The sequence below is a fragment of the Chlorocebus sabaeus genome, chromosome 4, assembly GCF_047675955.1.
Source record: "Chlorocebus sabaeus isolate Y175 chromosome 4, mChlSab1.0.hap1, whole genome shotgun sequence".
NCBI classification, from domain to species: domain Eukaryota; kingdom Metazoa; phylum Chordata; class Mammalia; order Primates; family Cercopithecidae; genus Chlorocebus; species Chlorocebus sabaeus.
Window position 1 is genome coordinate 39,957,464 of NC_132907.1, and position 20,147 is coordinate 39,977,610.

A 20,147-nucleotide genomic window follows, 5' to 3' on the forward strand; every position below is an offset into this window, starting at 1 on the left:
CAGCAGACACAAACATCATATATTACATGATTCTATTTATAAGAAATATCCAGAATAGGCAAAACCATACAGATAGAAAGTAGACTTGTGATTGCCAAGGGCTGGAGGATGGGATAAACAGAGAGTGGCTGCTAATGGGTATAAAGTTCCTTCAGAGGGTGAGAAGAATGTTCTGAAGTTACATAGTGGTGATGGTTGCAAGTATGTGTGATTACACTAAAAACCAGTGAGCTGGATATTTTAAAAGGGTGAGTGCTATGCTGTGTAAATTATATCTCAATTTTAAAAAGGAAGAAAAAAACAGAACATCCTATGTGAAATATCAAACTACAGCAAAATAAACTTTATCTTGTCTTGCTGATGAGAGCTGACAGGTTCAGAGCTGACAGTTTATTTAAAAGATAGCTGATAGCTGGCCGGGCACAGTGGCTCAAGCCTGTAATCCCAGCACTTTGGGAGGCTGAGACGGGCGGATCACGAGGTCAGGAGATCGAGACCATCCTGGCTAACATGGTGAAACCCCGTCTCTACTAAAAAATACAAAAAACTAGCCGGGCGAGGTGGCGGGCGTCTATAGTCCCAGCTACTCGGGAGGCTGAGGCAGGAGAATGGTGTAAACCCGGGAGGCGGAGCTTGCAGTGAGCTGAGATCCGGCCGCTGCACTCCAGCCCGGGCGACAGAGCAAGACTCCGTCTCAAAAAAAAAAAAAAAAAAAAAAAAAAAAAAAAAAGCTAACATTTTCCTGTTTTAGCCAATTAAACCAACAGGACAAGAAAATGACAAACACATATTTATTCAGTGAAACATATAAAATTCTACTATAAAAACCAAGTTTCTGCCATACCTGTGCTTTTTTTTCACAAAGCGTATATACGGTTTCCAAATTTGGATCATTGTGAAGTGGATGAGAATACATTCGATGCTCAAAAGCTTCTACTTTCTGAATGACTTTTTTCAGCCCTTGATCTTGAATGCCCATATCATCAATAGGGTCTAATAAGGGGACGCCGTCAGGAAAACGTTTCTGAACTTCCTGAAAAAAATATATAAAATTCATTTTCATCTTATAGTCAAAATTAGTAAGACCAAACCAAATCAGTGTTTCCTTTTTTTTTTTTTCTATGCACATGGACATAAAAGGTATACTACATATATAATTTTGTCTTTTGCCAATTTAAATTGTAGGGCATTTTTCTCCTGCATTTGTTTTTGAAAACTCCTTTTCAATGCTATCCTATGATTTACAGATGTATTATGATTTACTAATAAAACTACAAGTCATAATTCGATCATAACCCTGAATGTGGCACAACTTACTGATAAATTTGTTACTGTATAACATTGTTGTAACTTCTTGCCATCACATCTTTTTTTTTTGTTTGTTTGTTTTTTTTTTGTTTTTTTTGAGACAGAGTCTCGCTCTGTCGCCCAGGCTGGAGTGCAGTGGCGCAATCTCGGCTCACTGCAAGCTCCGCCTCCCGGGTTCACGCCATTCTCCTGCCTCAGCCTCCCGAGTAGCTAGGACTACAGGCGCCCGCCACTGCGCCCGGCTAATTTTTTTCTATTTTTAGTAGAGACGGGGTTTCACCATGGTCTCGATCTCCTGACCTTGTGATCCGCCCGCCTCGGCCTCCCAAAGTGCTGGGATTACAGGCGTGAGCCACCGCGCCCGGCCATCACAAGTAATCTTGTATTAAACATCTATGTTTCAACTGCTTTCGGATTATTTCCTTTGTGTTGATGCCTAGGGAGGGCACTATTGACTTGGAAAGTACAGACTTTTTAAAAGCTCCTGAGACCTTTAGCTTTAAAAAAAAACCATGAATAATGGTTAAATGCAATAAACATATTCGTACACAGAAGAAATAGCTCACTGTAGGCTGGCATCCTATTGAGAAACTTTCAGGGTCTTGGATAAGCCTTAAAGATAAGATAGGATTTGGATAGTTAGGAACTGGGAATTGGGGAGGAGAAACACATTAACAGTAAAAAACAAATGTAAAAGGTTCAAAGACATTTGCAGATTATTGTCCTAAACGAGCAGATAATGCTAGCTCTTTCAAAAGACTGGTATCTCCGGTAAGTGCATATGGTACAGTTTCAAGATACATGTCGGCCCTAATCAAAGGGGGCTAGTGTCAGTGCAAAAATCTTACACATGAGCCTGGCCAATTTTTATATATAAAGAAACTGAGTCACAGGTGTGAGGTTCCAGAACAGAGAAAACACTAAAACTGTGGTTCTGAAGTTTAAAAAGTATAATTAATGTAGCTAAAGGGAAATCTTTATACATTATTTGAAGGGTTCTGTTGGCAGGCTAATTTCCCCAATTTTTCCTCCTGTGGCTTCTCACCATGTGGTGACTATGTAAAGGACTATGAAGGACCAAGAAAAAAAACAGTCTAACTTTGTTTAAATCATGATGCAAAACTGAGACTCAGGTTATCGTGAAATTAATGTGAAAGCTGAAATATATCAACACGATACAGCACAGGGATGTTTAAGACAAATACAGACAAGCCTGAAATTTGCCAACAGACAAATTAATTTCAATTTTAACTTTAGCAAAATGAGAACTGACCTAACCCAGAAGTATAAAACAATTATTTTTTTCAAAATAATGGCATTACTTAATGCTAAGTTAATAATGATTAATGTGTATTTCTGCTCAAAACTGTGCTATTCTGAAAATATTAGAAAAAACAATTTCAGTGGGACTTTACGCTTCAATGAACTTACAAGATACATTTATTTACTACCAGACCAACAGTGATAAAAACTTTCTAGAAGTGATTGTTTTGGAAAAGATATCCACATCTACATAAAAATTTTGTAAAACTGTCAGAGAATCATTCATTTCATGAAGCCCACCATCGGAACACAGCTTAAAAATTCGTACTCTACACTCAAAGCATCCTACTATCTTTGCTTTCTCAGATTTTAGTACAGAGCCTTCACTGCACAGTAAATGCTCTTCAAACTATTAACTAAATAACTTTGTTAAAATCACTTCCTTTTTTTTTTTTTTTCCTTAAAAGAGACAAGGTCTCCCTCTGTTGCACATGCTAGAGTGCAGTGATGTGATCACAGCTAACTGTAGCCTGGAACTCCTGGAATCAAGTGAACCTCCTGCCTTGGCCTCCTGAGTAGCTGGGATTACAGGTGCATACCACTGAGTCCTACTAATTTCTTTTTAAATTATTTTTAAAATTTTTTGTAGAGATGGGGGCCTCACTATGTTGCCCAGGTTGGTTTCAAATTCCTGGCCTCTGGTGATCCTTGTGCTGTGGCATCCCAAAGAGTTGGGATTACAGGCATGAGCCACTGCACCCTGTTTCTACTAGAAAATTAAATTTACTACAAAATCTTAATTTTCCCTATTGAAAATTAAACAATTTCATGTATTTATTAACTATATTAAAAAATGGTTAAAAGTCCTGTCAGTACATGATTTTATACATAAAACTTGTAATACAGTCTATAGTTTTCACTCATAATGAATAAAGTAAAATGGTTTTCCTTCTGAGTCCTCCTTTACTAACTCACTTTGTTGGTAGATTCAAAGAGAGGACAAATCCACATGAAAATCTGCTGCCACTATTTTTATGAAAAATAATTGCCACTATTGGCAGTATTTATAGGTATTCTGAAAGAAAGCAATATATTTAAAAGCATTTCAGTTGCCTCTTTATAAACACTATCTGTATTTACATAAAATTTATATTTAGTTTATAAATATAAATTTTAGTTTTTAAAATTAACACATACCTGTATTGACTTTAAAACACTCTGTCTATTGTCCACTGGCCGAAGGTCTTTAGGAATGTAAAGCCTAACACTGCTGATAGCAGACAGGAGATGCACCAAAACTGGGACAACCTATGACCAAAAGGTTATACAGTATTACAGTTAAGCTTGCACGTATTCATATTCTATTTCCTAAACTTGGATCCTTACAGAGGAAGTTGCATTTACAGTATGTAACAGGTATAATAAGTACATAATAATTACTGGGAAGCATTCTCTCATCCTGAAGCTTTTATCGTAATAGAGACTGTATTTAAAAAGTAAAAACTAGTTCAAACCTCTAAATAACAGGTAAATAAATGGCACATAAAAATAAGAGCTCCCCTCAATACAGAAGCCACACTCTATTCATTTTTATGGTCTCAGATATTTGGCAGTTCAAAAATATTAATACATAAAGGTACTATAGTACTAAAAATGAAAGATTCTTGTTTAATAGGTTTAGGAGGTCAAGAAAGATTCATGTAAGTTCTGGATGGGCAGGAATGAAGAAGTATTTCAAAGACAGAAAGCAGCATATTCCACTAGACATAATCTTGAAGAACACCTATCTGCAAACTTTCTTCCATGCTTTCTCTTGTCGAAATGGCAAATTATCAACATTAAATTTTGCTTCCTTTCAACTGATCTTGAATCCAGAGAGCCTCCATAAACTGAGGCAAAGTTAATGTTTCCACAGGTCCAAATCTGTCTCCCACGGCTACTTTTACACTGATCACTGATGAAAACACAATTTCCACTGGCTTGCTGATAACAAATATATTCATAGTGCTTTAATGAACAAAAATGGTATAGCGGTTGAACATGTGAATCCAGTCTTCAGCTAATTGTGTGACCTTACACAAATTATCTAACCTTTCTAGATTTTCTGTAAAGGTAGAAAGGTTCAATAATTTGTCAAACTTGCCAAAAAAGGTTTAGTTTGTCAAACCATTAACAGAAGTTTTTCTCTCTCTAGTTAAGTTTTCGGGGTGGGGTGTTTTTTCTTTCTTCCTGCCTGCCTTTTCCTCCTCTTTTTTAATCATTTGAAACTAACTTGCAGACAACAATCACTTCACTTGACCAGCAAATACATGTATATGTTAAGAACAAGCACATTCTCCTGCAAAGCTACAATATTGTAAGATCTAAGGAAATATCATATACAATCCCTATGCAGATTTCCCCACGGACCCCCTAATGACCTTCATACATTACTACTACCATTATACTTTTGGATCCAGCCAAAGATCACAAACTGGATTTAGTGGTCATGTCTCCTTAGTCTTCTTTAATCTAAAAATATACCCCACCTTTCTTGCTCTTTTATGGTACTGACATTTTCACAGATTTCCAAATTTACAGAAAAGTTGTAAGAATGAAATAAATCCCACATACCCTTATTTCAATTCACTAATTGGTTATATTTTGCCTATTTGCTTCATCGTTCTCTTTCTACACACATAAAGTACAAGTGTTAAATGAGGGAAATCTAATGTCGAGACAATGATATCATCTAATCTGTAGTTCATATTAAGATCTCACCCTCTTTCACAATAATGTCTTTTATACCACTCTATCTTCCCCACCACCACTCCATGGAACTAAACTAGGATCATACACTGATGTCACATTTCTTTCTTCTTTAATCTAGAACAGTTCCCCAGTTTTTCTGTGTCTCTCAAGACCTTGATTTTTTTTTTTTTTTTTTTTAATAATAAAGATTATTTTATAGAATGACTCTCAGTTTGGGTTTCTCTAGTCATGAGGAATCGTAAGATTCAGATTATGCATTTTTGGTAGAAGTCATGTTCTGTTCTACTCAGTCTACTAGCCAATATTATTAGAGATAATGTTGATCACTTTGATCATTTGATTAAGGTGCTATCTGCAGGATTCTTTATTATAGTATTATTTACTGTTTTACTCTCTACAATTAAGAAATTGGTAGGGAGAGCCTTTAGAGACTTTGGAAATATCATTTCTTCATTAAACTTTCAGTTTACTAGTTTCAGCATCCATGGATGATTCTTGCCATAGTCAATTATTATTTGTGGTAGTTGCCTAATGGTGACTTTCCTAACTTTTATTTTATTTATTCTTTGAGATGAAGTCTCACTCTGTTGCCCAGGCTGGAGTGCAATGGCATGATCTCGGCTCACTGCAATCTCTACCTCCCAGGTTCAAGCAATTCTCCTGCCTCAGCCTCCTGAATAGCTAGGATTATAGGCATGTGCCACCATGCCCAACTAATTTTGTATTTTTAGTAGAGATGGCGTTTCGCCATGTTGATCAGGCTGGTCTCGAAATCCTGACCTCAAGTGATCCGCCTACCTTGGCCTTTCACAGTGCTGAGATTAAAGGCGTGAGCCACCATGGCCGGCCATTTCTTTTATATTTTATATATCTCTTTCTGGATTCATGGATTATTTTATTTTCTTTTTTTTTTTTTTTTGAGACAGAGTCTGGCTCTGTCGCCCAGGCTGGAGTGCAGTGGCCGGATCTCAGCTCACTGCAAGCTCCGCCTCCCGGGTTTACGCCATTCTCCTGCCTCAGCCTCCGGAGTAGCTGGGACTACAGGCGCCCGCCACCTCGCCCGGCTAGTTTTTTGTATTTTTAGTAGAGACGGGGTTTCACCGTGTTCGCCAGGATGGTCTCGATCTCCTGACCTCGTGATCCGCCCGTCTCGGCCTCCCAAAGTGCTGGGATTACAGGCTTGAGCCACCGCGCCCGGCCCGATTATTTTATTTTCATATGGTTATAATCCTTTACTATCTTTTGTTTTTTGAGATGGAGTCTCGCTCTGTCACCCAGGCTGGAGTGCAGCGGTGCGATCTCGGCTCACTGTAACCATCACCTCTGGTTCAAGTGATTCAACTGCCTCAGCCTCCCAAGTAGCTGAGACTACAGGCACCTGCCACCATGCCTGGCTAATTTTTGTATTTTTAGTAGAGATGGGGTTACACCATGTTAGACAGGCTGGTCTTAAACTCCTGACCTCAGGTGATCTGCCTGCCTCTGCCTCCCAAAGTGCTGGGATTACAGGTGTGAGCCACCATGCCCAGTCCTTTACTATCATTTTTATTTTTACTTCCAAACTCTCTAATTCAGGGGTCCCCAAGTCCCAGAATGGTACCAGTCTGTGGCCTGTTAGGAACCAGGCCATGCAGCAAGAGTGGTGGGGAAGCAAGCATTACCGCCTGAGCTCCCCCCTCCTGTCAGATCAGCAGCAACATTAGATTCTCATAGCAGTGCAAACGCAGCGCATGCAAGGGATCTAGGTTGCTTGGTCCTTATGAGAATCTAAGGTCTGATGATCGGAGGTGGGACAGTTTCATCCCCAAACCACCCCTGCTCCACATTGATCCACAGAAAAACTATCTTCCATGAAACCAGTTTCTTGTGCTAAAAAGACTGGGGACTGCTGGTCTAATCCATTTTAGAAACAACATTCTGTAAGCTGCATTGGGTCCCGGGCCACCAATTTGTGAACCAGCAGTTGATGCACTGTTTGGACAGAGAAGACTCAGGACATGATAAATTATCAATACCACATAGCCAGCATCCAGAGTTAAAGATGCACAATTTGTATGCACTAAGGTACATCTAAAAAGGTAGAAAAATTAAAAATAATTCACTTGGCTTTAGAAAGAGTATTTTTATATACCTGTAGTTGAATTCAATATGCACAGGTATCTGTGAATTTCCTTCAAAACAGAGTAAAACTATTTTGTGAAGACGAGATTCAGAAGGAAGACAAAAACTGTCCAATTTCAAAGGCTGCTTTCCATAATAAACTCCATCCAAGAAATGGTCAACTAACACTTTAATGACAGGAAACAGATTACAAAGGCCATTTATAAATGTCTCCTAAAGCACAGAAAAGGGAAATCCTAAGAGTTCCCTAACTAGAAACATGACATTTTATAAACAAGAAGTTAAATGTTTAAAAATTGAATGTATAGTTGTCATGAAATTATAAACATCAAATTTCAGGTATTTTAAAACATCGTAATATTTGCATATGGCAGTTTATTCATTTTTCTAAACCCAATTACTTTCATGATATAACTCAGAATTCAGGTTCAACATGATGCGTCTTTATAAGTCCAAATAACCATGTGAGCAATCAGTGGAAACTTGCTAGAATACCAATAACAGGAAGTATTTTTATCCTTAGACCTTTTAAATCTTTTAAATTTTCCCCTAAATAAGCAAATGTGGTAGACAATATAAGAAGTAAGTTTTAAGTCAATACATTCTAAACACATTTCAAGCTATATAATTTCTTCAAATCAAGACTATCAGCTGAAACATGGTTTTTGAATTTTTCATTCAAACAAGCAAGTTGTTTTTTGAACCAACTGAATTTTAATCAAGTCATGGCAGACACAGTTATTTTATCCAATGTGCTATTGATTAATTCACTATTAAAAAACTGGATTTATGTCAGTGAAAATGGTGGAGTAAGGACCTCCAAAAATCCTCTTCTCCATAAAAGCAATGCCAACACTGAGAAAACTTGTCAAAATCAACTTCTTCAGAATTCTGGAAATTAACCAAAGGCTTGTAGGAATTCAGTGAGCATATAATCAAGAAAAATGTTGACTTTTGGTAAGAATAGGAAGCTTTGTGGCAAATTTAACTTATCCTACTCCATCTCCCACTCCTCAGCTTTCTAACAGCCTGAAAACCAAAGAGCAAATCCCACTGAAAACCAGTATTGCAGCCACTGGAGGGGAAAGAATAGGGTTGGAACCTCTTCAAAGGCCTATTCCCATAGAATTGTCATTATTCTTGTCTGATGGTTCCCTGGAAGACTCCATTCACAAGGCTGTTTTTTATGTGACCTGACTGAGAGCTTACCAGTGCAAACCTTTTTCCTGGATGTGTTTGTCAAAAATAGTAAGAAGCAACTGCTTAACACCATGGCTGCCTGAGGTTGTGAATGACAGCTGAGACAAACAACAGGTTAACCAGAAAGCTTAAAAGGAAAAGCTGGGGAGTAAGACATTCATGGGGAATTAGAAAAGCTCCCACACATTTCTGGAAATCTAGAAGGCCATGACCAGGGCTGTGTGCATGCCCAAGAAAGCCCTGAAAAGACTCTAAGCTTTCACTTCTGTCTGACCATGAAATTGTACATCCAGGAAGCGGCTAAGGTAATGTTGTTAACTGTGTAGCTGAGGGTTGATGGCTTGCTGCAATATATATACAAAGCCTCTAAATAAAGACTGGGGAACTTTTTTTATTTTTTAGACAGAGCCCTGCTCTGTCACCCAGGCTAGAGTGAAGTGGCACAATCTTGGCTCACTGCAACCTCCACCTCCTGGGTTCAAGTAAGTCTCCTGCCTCAGCCTCTCGAATAGCTGAAGCTACAGGCGCACACCATCATGCTGGCTAATTTTTGCATTTTTAGTACAGATGGGTTTTGGCCATGTTGGCCGGGCTGGTCTCGAACTCCTGACCTCAAGTCATCTACCCACCTCAGCCCCTCGAAGTGCTGGGATTACAGGCATGCGCCACCACGCCTGGCCAGACAGGAGAACTTAATGATTGCAGGCATTTAAGGAAGTCTCTGCACAATTATGAGCTGACCATTAAACTAACCAAGCAGAGATCTTTGTGGCCACACACAATTTAAAAATACAGACTTAAAAGAATTCAGAAATCACAAAACAAACCAATGACAACAAATAACAAGAATAAACTCTGGGAGAGTAGGAAAACTCTTGCCAATTTCCTTAGCAGCATAGACTGAAATAAACATAATAAAAAATGCTACAGGAGCAGAGGAAAGGTCCTCACTTTGCCTTGGTTTCAGGACTGCCTATATAATTTTCTTGGAAGAATCTGAGCTTTCAGTGTGAGAGTGCTGTGCCTTACTATCAATGTCTGCCATGAGAAAGGGAGAATGTTGAGATGTGTGGCACACATTTGCTATTCCAACTTGCAATAACTCCTAAAGGCCCTTTGGGGACAACGAGTATATGCCGAACTGTGGGAGTTTTAGCCTCATTTATAGTTAGGCAGTCAGTCAGTAAAATAAATGTTAGAAAAAAATAAAAATCACACAAGTTTCACTTGGTGGTGGAATTCTAGAGGTGAACAAATTAGAAGACTAAGAAAAGGAAGCCAAAATTTAGGTAATATTCAGAATTATAAACAAACATTTAAATCGTCATTTAAAAATGTTACAGTGAATTGTCTTTTTAAAAATACTGCCAACTCCAAAACCCGTAATTTATCGATCCAAAGAAGAAGTCTATGATACTACAGTGGTAGATTTTACTTTCTACAAACCAATCTCATAATAACAAATTTCATTGCAATGACTTTTTGTAAAAGACCTATCCAGTACGCCACATTTTACATTTAATAAAAGCACATGTAAATTAAATGATTTTAACTAAGGAAATCTGGGTAGAAGTTTTTCATTGTTAAAATAATGCTTCAGTCATTACAGAGCCCCCTCCTTAAAATTGGGTTATGTTCTGATAAACTAGTTGTAAGTTGAAAATATTGTTAGATCAAAAACGTATTTAATACATGAACACCTAATCTACCAAACATAACTTGGTGCAGTTTACCTTAAATGTTCTAAGAACACTTACACTGGCTTACATTTGGGCAAAATCATCTAACACAAAGCCTATTAATCTCATTAATGTATTGATGTATTAATCATCTCATTAATGTATTAATGTTCTATAATACTTAATGATTATCGCTTTTGCACTGTTGTAAAGTCAAAAAATCCTAAATCAGGACTGCCTGTATTTCCATGGGAATGGGAAATAAACAGCATGAATGGATCCAAACTGTAAAATCACTCAGTCACAAGCAAAGATAACGAAAAATCTTTACAGCCCTGGTAAAATCCAGCTTCATGTAAAATTTCAATGACTGAATACTTTTTCTTTCACTTTGTCACGATTTATCTTGTTGTAACTTGATAAAAGAAAAATAAAACAAATCTCATTAATTATCCTACTGATATGTTAGATGGCTTTACCTTAAATATACCTTAAAATACCTTGAAAAATTCTGATTTAGAGATCATGATAGTATGTTCATTACCATCACATTGGAGAACTTTGGTGATTATAAGTAAGTTAAAGAATATCTGAAATCTGAAGACAGAAAGTTATCCACAAACCTGCATCTCTCCTTTCTCATCAGGTTTAGCTGGTTTTGCAGCTTCTGTAGCTGAATTTTTCAAGCTCTCTTTGCTACAGCGAAGAAGTACTTCTACTACATACAAAGGATCCAGTTCACCAGAGTTAGGCTAAAAAACAAAACAGAAGATGTTCATTCATTCTTAAGAAACTGGCCCATAAATAGTTCCATCTGTACAGGAACTATTTTCTCAGCATTTAGCATTATGACTGACACAAACTGTGTAACACATATTTATTTTATGAAACGAAAACTGTCTCTCTGGATTCAACATGTTCCACTGGATGAGAAAACACAGAAATAACTCTGTATTTTTAAATTTTCTATTTATAAATTCTAATTTAATAGTACAAGCACTGTCAAGTGTGTCACAGAATGTTTCTAATAATGTTAAGAAACTAAAATTTTCAGTGTCAGAAAATTAATTTGTATCTTCAAATCACTCTAAGTAACATAAAAGATAGACTGAGAAGAGATTATTTTATTGCTTATTATGCTAGCATTTCTATAATGTGGTTCCAATTTTTATTGTCTTTTAGTCCTTAATATTCTGTAATAAAGCTATAATTCTGAAGATCTAACAACTACTAAGATCTCACCACAACTTCTGCACTATGATAATGTATGTTTGAGTAGTATCTTTCAAGCAATAACAGAAGATATTTTTTCAGTACAGAATTCTTTTTAAAAATATTTAAATAATCTATTTTGCATAAAATACATAAAAGGAAAGTTATATGGCAATGACTTGACTATGTGGCCTCCACCCAGGACAGTTCCTACTAAAAAAATGAAAATCTGTCAATAGATGACAATGAATCCATTTCTACAATCTATTTCTGCAATACACTACCAATAGTTTAACAAGAAAATGTATTTCCAAATGCTGAAGAAAAAAGAAATCACAATTATTTTAAATCGAGTTCAAATTTCCTCAAAGAAAGTATAGGCTCTATTATTACAATACGAAAGAAAAACTAACTTTTCTCAGCATACATTAGTTCAAAATGTGGTTAAAGGAAGTTGCAAAACATTCCTTAGTTTAAACACAAAGCACAGATGAAGATAGTATTTTGATTAGATTATTTTTATCTGCAAAGATTGTGTTCAGTCATTATGAAATGAGTTTTACAAACAATGAGCTAAACAAATAGCTACGATCAATTATCAAGTCTTCCTAAGGAGCCAATGATTATAAGAAGACTCAATGATTATTATATTAGCTTTACAGAGGAGGGAAAAAACCCTCTGAATAAGATGCATAACACAATTTGATAGATGAATTAGCTCCAAAGTGTTACGAAGATGTGAGTATCTGAAAAAAAAACCCCACAGGCATATGAGCAATCTTTAATGTTTCTAGATAACTCTGTTGTTGGATTTGGTCCCAATTTTGTAGATTTCATTAATAAATTTAATACTCTCTGTAAGATACAACAATCACAGAAGTGACTATTTTAACTCAAGTATATCATACATAATCATCTATTTATGCAGAGCTACTAAAACCAACTTATAGCATTATGGAAATATTCTCAAGTGTTACTATGGAAACACAATAGGAAACCTTCTACACTGCAACATTAAATGAAAATTTGCTGTTAAAGGTATTTCCTAAGATTATTAATTTTTTCTCAGCTAACTTGCTTTAGTTTTGCACTCTGTAAAGACGGATCAATGTCAACTTTCAGATAAAAAACTAGTTAAGTCTTCTATTATCTTAATTTAGATTTTTGTTTACAAGTCCTAATTTTTACTTCTTAACAGTATAACTGAACTTGTTTTTCCCAGCTTTTCTTTATTCCTTTTAAAGTGTGGCTAATTTCTGGCTATAAACTGAAATTACCTAATTAAAACACAATTTGGTAATCCCAAGCTTGTAGAACGCAAAGAAACAAGCAATTTAAAATAACAATGACAAGTACAATTACATTTTTATTTATTTAAAATGCTTCTAAGTTTTCTTTGTTGGTTTGTATATAGCCTCTGCCTCTGGCAAGCTCTACTGGCCACAAAAATCTTTGGATTTGTATTCTGACTTAGATCCCAAAATTAATAAAAATGTACTTCACATTTTTAGTGAACAAATTCAAGTAGTGAAATGGAAAAATTAGTTTCACCACCAATAGAAACAGAAAAAAATGAATGTGTTCCTCTCTAATCCTCATTTTATCTTTGCCTAAAAGAACTCTCATCGACTGATTCTACCTTTATAGTTAGACAGTCACATGAATCAATTTAGGATCAAAAGAGGCAAGTGATTTTTTAAAAATATGTCTTCTGTGTGTGTATGCATACTTGTAATTATGTTAGCTATAATTTTTCTCTCCTGAACCTCAGACTACCAGAGCATGACAGTGTGATCCACAAGCCTGCTCCCCAGCAACTGGAAAAAATTATGAAAAACCAATCATTTAAAGTTTCTGGAAACATCATAAGGGAATGTATCAAGTGAAGAAAGATCTAGTTCAAAAAAACCTCTAAAATTTATTAAAGTCTTTGATATCTGAACAAAGACTGCTCCCTCCCTCACTCTTCCCACTTCACTGAAACAGAAACTCCAGACTGGTGAAGCCAAAAATACAGAAGGGCTCAGTATCCCTGCAGCTCTTAGTTGAAGAGGGTTAACTTTTAGGAGGGGCAGGATGTGAACATTTCTCATCCTCCTCCCACCTACCTGTTGCTGCTGCTAAGTTCTCTGCAAGTAAGGCTGAAAGGTACAGGCTCCCCTTCATTCATCTAGCCTCTACTGGTTGGCCAGAGGCTCTATCTTGGTGTGGTGCTGCTGAGAAAAAGGGCCCCAACAGCCCTTCCCCTGGTTCATAAGGCAATGGGTCCATGTTGGAAGAGGCAAGATGAAAATACCTGAGGCTACCACCTCAACCCTCCGCCTATCCCCCAGCTTTTAAAGCGGGGATGTTACTCAGAGAAAAGTGTGCATTGTCCCTACCCCCAATTTTAGAATTTTGATTCAGAGATTTTGCCTGGGTGAAGAAATAGGCCTTAAAACAGACAACTCTTAATATCTTCCCAAAGGACCAGATTTTATTTGTAACAGAGCCTGAGGAAATTCAAGACTAAGATTAACTTTCAGAAACAGCAGAGGCTGTGGTGAAATACAACTGGTAGATCTGTATTCCTTGGAGATATGGGCTAAATTGTACAGCAGAGAGTTTGCGGAAGAGAACCTGGTTTTAAAAATGATAGTGGGAGGAGTCCTCCTGCTAATAGAGATTAACAGTTGGGTATGCCCAGAGAAAGGTAAAGTCATAGAGACCCCTGTCCAAACCATTGTCATCTCAGGGTGACTGTGGGCATAACCAGGGCTGTGACCCCCAACTCTACCCCAGAAACAAACTAAAAGGCTAAACACTATAGGGGGTAAGACGTAGAGACTTCTATCAAATAATCCAGCCCAACACTAAATAAATAAACAAGGAAATAACAACAGTGGCCTGCAAGAGGTGGAGGCAGGGAGGGCAATACCTAGAGTTACTACAATATATTATCAAAAAAGAGACATGCAAAGAAACAGGAAAGTTATGACCCATAAAACAGGGAAAAAAGTAGGCAACAGAATCTGCCTATAATAGTGATCAGATGTTAGGGTAAACAGACTTAAAAGTTGCCACTATAAATACATTCAAAGAATCAAGGGAAATCACAATTAATGAAGTAAAAGGTACAATAACAATGTTGTATCAAATAGAACATATCGATGACGAAATAGAAAATATAAAAAGAAACCAAAAGCAAATTTTAGAGTTTAAAAGTCTATTTACTGAAGTGAGGAAAATTACTAGAGGGGCCCAACAGTAGATCTGAACTGGCAGATAATATCACCAGTGAATTTGAAGATAGACTATTGATGGAGATTATGCAATCCAAAGCACAGAGCAAGAACAAACAAATAAAAATGAACCAAGCCTCAGAGGAATATAGGACACCATTAAGTGCAGCATACCCATAATGGAAGTTCCAGAGGAGAGGTTTAGAGAAAGGAGCAGAAAAATATTCAAAGAAATAACGGCCTGGGCACAGTGGTTCACACCTGTAATCCCAGCACTTTGAGAGACCAAGGTGGGAGGATTGCTTGAGCCTAGGAGTTTGAAATCAGCCTGGGCAATATAATGAGACCTGGTCTCTACAAAAACTGTTTAAAGTTAGCCAGGCATGGTGCTGCACACCTGTAGTCCCAGCTACTCAGGAGGTTGAGGTGGGAGAATTGCTTGAGCCCAGGAGTTTGAGACTGCAGGGAGCCATGATTGAACCACTGCACTGTAACCTGGGTGACAGAGTGAGACCCTGTCTCTAAAAATGACAAAACAAAAACAGAAATAGTGGCTGAAAACTTCTCAAAATTTACTGGAAAGAAAAAAAAAAAAAGAATTCATCTATATAGCCAGATAATTCAATAAAGTTCAAGTAGGATAAAGGCAAAGAAGTTCAGTCACTTTCTATGCAGATACATTTATAATAAAAATGTGGAAAGCCAAACCAAAAAGAGAAAATCTTGAAAGCAGCAAGAGAAAAATAGATTAATCTCTTACAAGGGAACTTCAACAAGACTAACAGCGAAAACTTCTCAGCAGAAACAATGGAGGCCAGAAAGCAATGAGTTGACATATTCAAAGAAAAAACAAACAACTGTTAACCAAGAATCCTATATCCAGCAAAGTTACCTTTCAAAAATGAAGGCAAAATAAAGACATTCTCAGATAGACTAAAAACTGAGAAAATCTGTTTCTAGTAGACCCACCTTATAAGAAATACAAAAAGAAGTTCTACAGGCTAACATCAAGTAATACTAGACATTTATTTGAAACTACATAACAAAATAACACTGGTAAAGGTAATTATATAATTATAAAAGATAGAAATAAAAATCTTTTTCTCTTCAATGATTTAAAAAGCAGTTGTATAAAACAATATGTATACATTGTATTATTGAGCCTGTAACATATCAAAATGTAGTATCTTGGCAGTAACAGCATAATGGAGGTAGGTGGGAGCAAAACTGTATAAGACTAAGGCAGTAACTCCAGAGAGTAACTTGAATTCACAGGAACAAATAAAACCAAAAATGATAAATAAGAAGGTTAATATAACAAAAGCGATATATACACACGTGCTTTCCTTTCTTCTATAAGCTTTAAAAGTAATAAAAAGTGGCCGGGCATGGTGGCTCACACCTATAATCCCAGCACTTTGGTAGGCTGAGGTAGCTGGATCACCTGAGGTTAGGAGTTTGAGATCAGTCTGGCCAACATGGTGAAACACCATCTCTACTAAAAATACAAAAAATTAGCTGGGTGTGGTGGCGTGAGTCTGTAATCTCAGGTACTTGGGAGGCTGAGGTAGGAGAATCACCTGAACCTGGGAGGCGGAGGTTTCCCTGAGCTGAGACTGTGCCACTGCACACCAGCCTGCCTGGGCAACATAGTAGACTTCATTTCAAAAATAAGTAAATAAATAAATAAATAATTTTTTTAAAGTACATAAAGTATTAATCATAATAATATATTGCTGGATTTGTAACATTTATAGATGTAATATGTATAACCATGAAAAGAGAGAAAAAGGAATAGAGCTATACAGAAATAACAACTCTATATCACACTGGAATTAAGTCAGTGTAAATCTAAAGCTTATTCTAATAATATGTATATGGAAAGCCCCAGCAAACACTAAGAAAATCTCTCTGTTGCTATATACATATACATATATACACATGTACACACACATACATACATGTATATGTATATGAAATCTTTAAAAAATTAAAATGCCACATTAGAAAAAATTCACATGATGCAAAAGAAAGCAGTAAAAGAAGAGAAAACAAAGACACAAGACACAGAAAACAAAAATTAAAATGGCAGCTGCTAAACCAACTACATCTGTAATGAAACTCAATGTGAACAGATTAAGCAATCCATAAAAGGAATAGAATTTCAGATTGGATTAAAAAAAAAACAAAATCCAACTGCTGTGTATGCTGTGTACAGGACACACACTTTAAACTTACTGATATAAACAAGACTGAAAATTTAAAAATGGGAAAAAATATTATGCAAAGAAAAATCAAAAGAAAGCTCAAATAGCTATGCTGATACAAAACAAAATACATTTTAACACAGCTTGAAAACACATGAAGCAAAAACTGACAGAAATGAAGGGAAAAATAGACAATACAACAATAATAGTTACGAGACTTCAATACTCCACTTTCAAGAATAGGTAATAATAGACCAACCAGACAGAACAGTCTGCAAAGAAAGAAGTTGAAGACCTGAACAACACTCTAAAAGAAGTTCTAAACCAACTACACCTAAAGGACATCTATAAAACATCTCCCACCTTAAAGCAGCAGAATACACATTCCTCTCAACTGCACATAGAACATTCTGCAGGACAGACCATGTTAGGCCATTAAACAAGCTTAGAACAATTCAAAACTACTGAAAGAATTCCAAGTACATTCTTGACAAAAACAAAATTAGAAATAATAAAGACAAAAATTTGGAAAATTAACAAATATGTGAACATTAACACTCTCCTAAATAACCAATGGGTTAAAGAAGAAATCAAAAGGGAAATTAGAAAATACTTTGAGATTAATGAAAATGATAAAATATACTAAAATTTATGGAATACAGCTAAAGCACCTGTAGAGGGAAATTTGTAATTGTAAAAGCTCTATTTGAAAAGAAGAGGTATCTCAAGTTAATAACCTAATCTTCTACCTTAACACATTGAAAAAAGAACAGCAAACTAAACCTATAGTCAGAAGAAAGGAAATTAAAAAGATGGGGCATAACCTAATGAAATAGAGACAGAAAAACAGAGGGAAAAAAATCAATAAAACCAAAAGCTCACTGAGAAGATTAACAAAATTGACAAACTTTACCCAGATGAAAGATTTAAACGACTAGGTCAGATATGAACAAGACACTACTAATGACCATACAAAAATAAAAAGGATTAAAAAACAATACTATGAATAACTGTATAACAATAAATCACAGAAAATTTGAAGAACATGCCATACCAAGTAGAGATGGACTTAGTAATCTCTAAGTAAACTACCCATAAAGAAGAGCACAAGCCAAAGCGGCCTCATTGCCAAGTTCTACCAAATATTTTAAAAGTTTTGAATGTCATGAAGATATTGGGGAAAAAAAATTTAATACCAGTTCTTCAAAAACTCTTCCAAAAAATGAAAGAAAAGGGGGAACACTTCCTAACTCATCCTACGAGGCCTGCATTACCCTAATACCAAACCCAAACAAAGATGTCACCAAGAAAACAACAAACCAACATTTCCTATGAATAGTGGCATAAAAAATCCTCAAAAACATACTACCAACTGAATCCCGATACATAAAGAGAATAATACATCATGACAAACTGGGATTTATCTCGGAAATCCAGTCATATTAACATCTGAAAACCAGTTAATGTAATATATCATATCAGAATACAAAATAGAATAAAGAGCAAAAATCACATGATCATCTCAATAGGCACGTAAGAAATATTTGACAAAATATTTATCTTTCATGAGAAAAACACTCAACACACCGGGAACAGAAGGAAATTTTCTCTACTTCTGGGGGATATGGAAGGATAGGTGAATGACATAGGTTTCTTTTTGAGATGATGAAAATGTTCTAGAATTGACTGTGGTGACTGATGGTTGCACATATGAGAATTTAATAGCTGTCAGAGAGGCTTAAATAAAGACTACTCTGTCCAGTTAACCTCACCTCCTGCAAGGAGGATCATAGCTACATGAAAATAATGCATGTGTCTCTCCAAGTGTGTGTGTGTGTGTGTGTGTGTGTGTCAGGGGGATTCGGGGAGTGGAAGGAAAGCACTACCACCATTTAACAGTTTTCTCATGGTTGAGGCGATACACAGAAAACATCAAGGCCTGGCTGGGTGCAATGGCTCACACTTGTAATCCCAGCACTTTGGGAGGCCGAGACAGGTGGATCACCTGAGGTTAGGAGTTCAAGACTAGCTTGACCAACATGGTGAAACCCCATCTCTACTAAAAATAAAAAAATTAGCCGGGTGTATTCCAACAATTAATTCCTCATGGCAGACTTTATTACTGCTTCTCTTCAGGTAATATTATTTCTTCTTAGACCAATTTCATAAGCCTGAAAAAACATTTCACTAAAAACTGATATACAATTCTAGTTTAAAGACAACAGTTTACCTTAACATTTGACTTTTTTGAGAAATTCACCACTACTCCCCAGCCAAAGTCATCTCCTTCATTCTTTACCTAAAAAGAAGAGCAAGTAAGCAAGATCAAATGTATACATACAAGGCAATTTCAGTCTTTCGTACCCACATTCTAGACTAATAAAGCCTTCTGAATTTTCTGATAAAATATCTTTTGCAAAAGCATTGCTAAATTTAAGAAACAAGATATTAACCCTGCAGGAAAAAAAATCAATGACAAATTTCATTTTAGAAATTGCCCCTAGAACAGCAATAACAGGAATCTCTCAGTTGGCAAATGAATGCCGAAAATGACAGTATGTTCCAAGGATATAAATATTTTATATCTAATGAATTCATCCAGAACTTAAAATTACCTTATTTTTCATATAGTTATATGAATAGTTACATGAATATAGTTATATGAAGTTATAGTTAGCATTTCATAACTAGAAATATTTTATATGTTAATCCCAAAACTATCTACTTCAATTTATAGTCCTCAAAATAAAAACCACTGGTGATTAAAAGGCCTTTGCATAAGCCCCTAAGTTAGTGCCATGTGAAATAGGTAAAATAATATGATTAATATAGATCAATTATTGTAGCAGGAAGCATTTTATCAGGATAAAAAATAAATTAGAATCTTTAACAAAAATATGTTTAAATATTGAATTATTCAAGTATTTTATGAAGAAACAATGACATACCTTTACCAAACGACCTGGTTGTAGAAAAGGTAAGCAATATTTTGGTTTGTGAATATATTCTTCAATTTCTTTACCCAATTTGGCAAGCTGCTGTCTAATCTTATAATAGATAACCACACTTTCTTCATTGGGAATTACTATTTTATTATACTGTTCTTCTGAATTCTTTACCTCTGTAAATAGAACACATGTACAAAATTAAAAAATTATATATCTTACTTAAATTATATCCAAGAC

General features: G+C 35.9%; 1 protein-coding gene across 1 annotated transcript in view; it reads right to left on the minus strand.

The window, feature by feature from the left end:
• The window catches only part of MTREX (Mtr4 exosome RNA helicase), a 130,759-nt gene that overhangs the window by 37,651 nt on the left and 72,961 nt on the right, over positions 1–20,147 (minus strand). Inside the window, exons 17-21 of the mRNA XM_038010397.2 lie at positions 19,911–20,083; positions 19,193–19,261; positions 10,946–11,074; positions 3,769–3,879; positions 845–1,033 (exon numbers count right to left, since the gene is read on the minus strand). Of these exons, the coding sequence (XP_037866325.2) occupies positions 845–1,033; positions 3,769–3,879; positions 10,946–11,074; positions 19,193–19,261; positions 19,911–20,083 (671 nt within the window). The remainder of the gene's footprint in view (positions 1–844; positions 1,034–3,768; positions 3,880–10,945; positions 11,075–19,192; positions 19,262–19,910; positions 20,084–20,147) is intronic.